The 6,328-nt window shown below is 35.0% G+C and overlaps 2 protein-coding genes across 2 annotated transcripts in view; both read left to right on the top strand.

The window, feature by feature from the left end:
• Positions 1-1,676: 1,676 nt before the first annotated feature.
• On the top strand, positions 1,677-3,840 carry LOC102589169 (pentatricopeptide repeat-containing protein At3g04130, mitochondrial). The gene is made up of 2 exons (XM_006341694.2): positions 1,677-1,846; positions 2,189-3,840. The coding sequence occupies exon 2, from the start codon at positions 2,249-2,251 to the stop codon at positions 3,815-3,817; it is 1,569 nt and encodes a 522-aa protein (XP_006341756.1). The 5' UTR covers positions 1,677-1,846; positions 2,189-2,248; the 3' UTR covers positions 3,818-3,840.
• Positions 3,841-4,116: 276 nt separating this feature from the next.
• LOC102588967 (ABC transporter C family member 7-like) overlaps positions 4,117-6,328 on the top strand; it is a 13,394-nt gene continuing 11,182 nt past the window's right edge. Inside the window, exons 1-2 of the mRNA XM_015306276.1 lie at positions 4,117-4,194; positions 4,281-4,367. Coding sequence (XP_015161762.1) covers positions 4,186-4,194; positions 4,281-4,367 — 96 coding nt within the window. The 5' untranslated portion in view covers positions 4,117-4,185. The remainder of the gene's footprint in view (positions 4,195-4,280; positions 4,368-6,328) is intronic.

The following is a 6,328-nucleotide window of genomic DNA, read 5'->3' as shown; positions in this document are numbered from 1 at the left end:
ATTAAAAGTTGATTTACATGACTACAAAATTATATATACATGCTTTATTGAGTAGCATACATGTGTGTGTTGACTTTCTTTTCAGCTTCTATTTTCAAAATTATCCTGACATGAAAACATAATAAGTTAATCATATACAACAACAACAACAATAACGACAAAAATATAAAAATGAAGTTAACTAATCAAATAAAAACTTTAAAGAATATTTAATTATGAGTTAAAGATAAAGGGAGGAACTTGTTATCAACATTACATAATGCTCCAAAAACTACAAAAAGAAGAAATTAAAATCTCTATAAACTACAAAGAGAAGCAAAGAGAAAAAATCAAACAGTTTTTTCTAAAAAAAAATTGTGATTCATAATATCATGAATTCAAAAATAATAATATTGAATGTATAATTGCAACAGAGAAAAAGTGATAACCATATTAGGCATATCAAATAGTTTACCTTGTAAAATTGAATTGCACAGAAATATCTAACAATCTTCATCCTGCAAAATCAGATCAAACAAGACAAAATTAACCAATAAAAGAGATAAAAGATGAAGAATAAGGAAAAATGTAAAAAATATAATCATCACATATGTCTCAAAATAGATTTTTATAAGTGTGATTTTGGGATGTCATAAATTTGTATATTAAATTATTTGAGGGTTATGAATATGAAAGGTTAGGAGTTATGAAATTTATTAATATTTATTAAGAGTAATATTTATGTAATTGAAGAGGTAAGAAAATAAAATAATTGAAAGAAATAAGAGAAAAATGCCAATAAAATCCAAAAAAAAAAGATAAATAAGAATGAAGCCCTTAGAGAGCGCCACATCACCGTTTTCATATTCAGCTTTATTATAATATATAGATTGAACACAAATAAAATAGTTTAAAATAGTGGATAAAACTTAAATGACATGACACTGCTTGCTTAAAGGCTACAAGTTTTTGCACGAATTGTCCCAATTCTAGAGGTGATCTTTAATTTTTATCCATAAAATTATTAATTTTAAATTATTTTTTTCTCTTACTACTCATTTAATGAAATTTTATGGATCAAAATATCTTTAATTATAGCCGAATTTTATTCGACAAAACTAATATCGCAAGAGAATGTTTGCATTATAGCATAAGTTAGTATTTGATTCAAAGGGTAAGATTTTTAGAATTTTTTTTATCTTGGAGCATAACTTTTGACACTGAACTTATATCATGTTGCGTAACTTGTGCTACTGAACTTATGTCTTGAGGCATAATTTGTATCATTAAACTTACTTTTGCCGCTGTGACATAACTTGTGTCACTTAAATTATGCTCTATTGCATAACTTATGCCACTAAATTTATGTCTTTGGATATAACTTGTGCCCAGAGCTTAATTTCTTTTGTCTTCTGACATAATTTGTGTCATTGCATTTGTGCCTTAGAACATAACTCGTGTCATTGCAACCATACCTTGGGTATAACTGGTACCACAAAACTTATATTGTGGGGCATAACTTGTGCCATTGAACTCATGTCTGAGGCAATACTTTAACTAAACTTATGTCTTGCGAATTTTATTTTTGCGAATTTCTTTTTCTTTGTCGAAACTTTGAAGAATGAAAACTAAAAATCATCAATTTTAAGGACAAAAATTAAAGACTACTCAAAACACGAACATTTATGCAAATTATCTAAGGTAAACGTAAATGGGCCGTATGAAATTTGGGCTGTTCAAAGAAGAGAGGAAAATGAAGAAAAGGGGCCGAGAAGATCCGGTTAGCCGCCAGCAGTAGTAATACCTGCCAAAAACTACTACCGGTGCAAAGTTGCTAAACATCCGGCGACAAGGATTGGAACCACAGGTAATTCGCCGGAAAATATTCTCCGTTTTGTTTTTTATCACTTCTTAATTAGGTTTAGTTTGTTTTGATTCGAGAAACAGCAAATCAATGTAATTATCCTCTCTGGATTTCTAATTTCAAGACTTGACACATCGGTAAAGTATTAAAGGAACTGCTGACAAATTCATTCTAATGCATATGCTGAAATTTTACGGAAAATCCAGTTCGATTGAATTAGGTCTTAAATTTGGAAAGAAATGATGCTAAAATATGTTTATTTTCTTCTAAGTTCTAATAATTTTATCTCCATTGCATTAGTATAACTGTTAAGTTGCTGATTTTCTTTACAATGTGTAAATGCAGGAACGATAAATACTGACCTGCCGTGTTTGTATTGTATTGTGTGGTACTGATACTAATCTCATGAACTTCAATATTAGAAAACTAACCTCTACACACTTTTCGGTTTTTCACCCATTTCGGGTTTGGAACAGTTCCAATGTAGCTCGTACAAGTTGCTTTAGCTACTTTTCCACCTTGTCTAGTGATTTTTGTCTTGAAAGTACCCAGTTTGTTGGCGATAGAATTCCTGGTGAGCAGCAGAAATGTGTGAACTTGGGAAGTGATGTTGATGTTAATATTGTACTTGCTAGAATAAGTCATGGAACTAGTGAAGATGAGGTTCTCCAATCATTACTTTCTGACCCGGCTTGTGATTCCATACAGATCAGTGACAACTTTGTTAATAGGGTTCTTTATCGCTTCAAAGATGATTGGAAGTCTGCGCTTGGTGCTTTTAGATGGGCACAATCACGTCCCAACTACAAGCCCTCACCAGAATTGTACGATAAGTTGGTGGATATACTCGGGAAAATGAAGAAAATGGAAAAGATGCGTTCATTGTTAGACGAAATGCATGCAGACCACCTTATTTCTCTTAATACAATAGCAAAAGTTATGAGAAGGTTTGCAGGTGCACGAGAGTGGAAAGAAGCAGTGAGGATATTTGATGAGTTGGGAAAATTCGGTTTGGAGAAGAATACAGAGTCAATGAATTTGTTACTTGACACTCTGTGCAAAGAAAATAGAGTCCAACAGGCGCGTGAAATCTTCTACGAGCTCAAGTTGCATATCCCACCAAATGCGAACACGTTTAACATTTTTGTTCATGGTTGGTGCAAAGTTAATCGGGTAGAAGAAGCGTACTGGACAATTCAGGAGATGAAAGGCAGCGGTTGTTGTCCTTGCGTCATCAGCTACTCAACCATCATCAAGTCTTACTGCCAGCAATTTAACTTCCAGAAGGTCTATGAGCTACTTAATGAAATGCAAGGAGAAGGATGTGTACCAAATGTTGTTACTTTCACCACCATCATGTGTTTCTTGACAAAATCAGGGGCATTTGAGGAAGCCCTTAAGATTGCTGAGAGGATGAAATCAGTTGGCTGTAAACCTGATACACTTTTTTACAATGCTCTGATTCATACATTAGGCATGGCACACCGATTACAAGAAGCTACTCGTGTTTTGAAGGTTGAAATGCCCAGAAATGGTGTTCAACCCAATACATCGACTTACAATACTATCATTGCCATGTTTTGCCATCATTTGCAAGAGGAAAGAGCGGAAGAATTTTTAAGGGATCTGGAAAGTTCACCATTTTGTAAACCTGATGTACAGACATACTTTCCGCTGCTCAAGTTGTCCTTTAAAGTTGGAAAGGCGGATGAATTCCTGATAAAATTGTTGAATGACATTGTCAATAAGCATCATCTAAGTCTTGACCTATCAAGTTATGCACTTCTTATCCATGGTTTATGCAGAGCAAATAAATGTGAATGGGCGTATCTTATTTTTGAGGATATGGTCCGCCAAGAGATTACTCCTCGATACAAGACATGCAGTGTTCTGCTGCAGGAAATTAAACAAAAGAATATGTATGAGGCTGCCGATAAGATTGAATTGTTCATGAAGAAAATGAAGGCCGGCTGAACATTTCATGGGAACTAATTTGATGATTTATTTATCAAGTAACAAGTTTCTGTTCTTGTGTGCCTGCAGCTTTCAACAGATTGCTGAATTTGAAATGTTGATTCTTGATCTGGCATAACACTGAAATCTAGGAATAGTTGCTGCAGTGATTGCTCTGGTTTGGTACATAGCTCTTGGAATGATGTGCTTTGAAACGTGACATTGAGATGTGGGGTAACGGAGATCTAAATTTGGTAGGAGAAAGAGGAATGAACGTAAGTGGTGGACAAAAGCAAATAACTCAGTTGACCTGAGCTATTCATAGTGATTCAGACATCTACCTGCTAGATGACCCTTTCAGTGCTGTTGGTGCACAAACTGGAGCTCATATGTTCAAGGCAAGTACTACATTCTACTTTTGTAGAATTCATTTCAGTAATCTTGTTGCTATAATTGATGTGCAACAACCTTCATCATATTACAGAAATGCTTAATCCAACTTCTACATGAAAAACCAGTTGTTTATGCCACTCACCAGTTGGAATTTTTAGATGCTTCTGACCTCATCCTGGTAAGTTGAAACTAGATTTCCTTTTATTTGTTGTTCCATTCCTTGTAGCTTCAATTTTAGATGTACGCCATCCATTTTCCTTTGTGTCTTTTTGCATCATACTTTGTTCAACTAATTTTTGATCAATAGAATGAGCACCCGAAGACTCTAATATTACACATTAAACAAGTATCAGCTGAAAATGCACTTTGCAGAACTCATAGGTGTTATTTTGTATTGGATGCTTCTACTTTTCTCTTAAGCTATGTCGAACCTTCTCCTGTTTTGTTATGTCCGAATTCCCACTGTATGTGTTGTTGTATCTATTAGCATCTGCAAAATCAAACAACCAATTAGTTAAAATGTCCTCTATGCTCTCCACCCATTGGATTCAAGTATAGAGATTGCAATATCTTTTCCTTTTATCATCATCAAGTTCCTTCATTTGTATGGTCTCTTCCTCAGATAGGGCATCTGTAACTTGTCATTATTGATCAACCTTCTTCCTTCTATCTCCATCTGGTGGAATGAGGTAATTAGAACTTTACCGTGATCTAAAGCAAAATTTGCCAAGTAATCAGCAATTTTATTTCCTTCCCTCAAGATATGTGTCACTGTAATGTTACAGTTGTTCATAATTTCCCATATTTCCTCCATCACATTTACTATCTGCCATGGCACCTCCCAAGTTTTGTGTATTACCTTCTCAAGTAGTACTGAATCTGTCTCTATGATCACCTGTGTACTTTGAGTGTTGTTGATGAACTTCAAAGCTTGAAGAATAGGCATTGCTTCTGCTTGTGTGTTTGTACTATTTGTATCCTCCATTTCTTGTGCTTGCGCATGTATAATATTCCCGCTATGATTTCTAACACAGAAGCTCCATGAACTTCTTCCTGGATTTCCCCTTGAGGCACCGTTTGTGTTGCATTTAATGCATCCTCTTTCAGGGCTTCCATAGTACCTGCCTAACCTTTAATTTAGGAGTATAAACTTGTAATACCTGCACCAATTCACTCCATTCGTAGGGTGCATACTTGAAGTTACTCCTTAGTACCTTCATGAACATTACAATAGTATGCATCACTTGATACATAAGCTTCATATGGGACATCTTCCCTCCATGTTTAATAGCATTTCTTCTTTTCCGTAGCTCCCATAATATAATCGCTGGGACAGCTTGGAAAATATATCTAACATGAGGATTCGTAGGGGCATCCCACCATAGGTTAATTACTTGAGTAATCTGTAATCCTTGTATATCGAATCCCATTGGTTTTAAACTGCTTCCATACAAACTGAGCTACAGGAGACTGTAGAAAAACATGCGCAAAGTTTTCTACCCTAGGAGACTGGCAACAATAACATTTGGACGGAAATTGAAAACCCCATCTCCTTACCACATTATCTAAAGGAAGTTTATACTTCCAAAATCTCCACAGAAGGGACGAGATTTTAACTGGTAGGCCCTTTATCCATATTTTCTTATATAGCATGTTTGACTCTTTTCTCTGTCTTACTAATTGAAATGCAGATTTTACTGTGAATTTGTCATTTGCCTCTAGCTTCCAGAAAGGTTTATCAATCGGTCCATTTTCAGTAGGAGGAGGGGTGTTGCTTAGAATATGCTCCACTATTTCATTAGGCAGTAGACCCCTTAACCTTGATTTGTTCCATCTGCCTGAATTCAATATCTCATGCACTCGTACTACTGTTCTATCACAATAAAAATTTGTACCAGTGTCCAGTAGCATGATACAATGCTCCTGGTCCAGTCCAATTATCTAGCCAAAAATGAGATTGTCCTTGTTTCTGTTGCCACCTTATCTCTGTATCATCTTTTCCCACACATATGTTCCTCTTTTCCATTCGGTTAACACAGCATGCTCCTTCTTTAAATAGTTTTTTTTTTTTTTTTGATAAAAGTTAAAGTTGTATTCTTCAGCATTAAGGGTATGCTGGCTACCTCCAGAAATTACATG

The sequence above is a fragment of the Solanum tuberosum genome, unplaced genomic scaffold, assembly GCF_000226075.1.
Source record: "Solanum tuberosum cultivar DM 1-3 516 R44 unplaced genomic scaffold, SolTub_3.0 scf00027, whole genome shotgun sequence".
NCBI lineage: Eukaryota > Viridiplantae > Streptophyta > Magnoliopsida > Solanales > Solanaceae > Solanum > Solanum tuberosum.
Note: the sequence above shows the minus strand (reverse complement) of the source record. Positions and strands in the feature narration are given on the sequence as shown.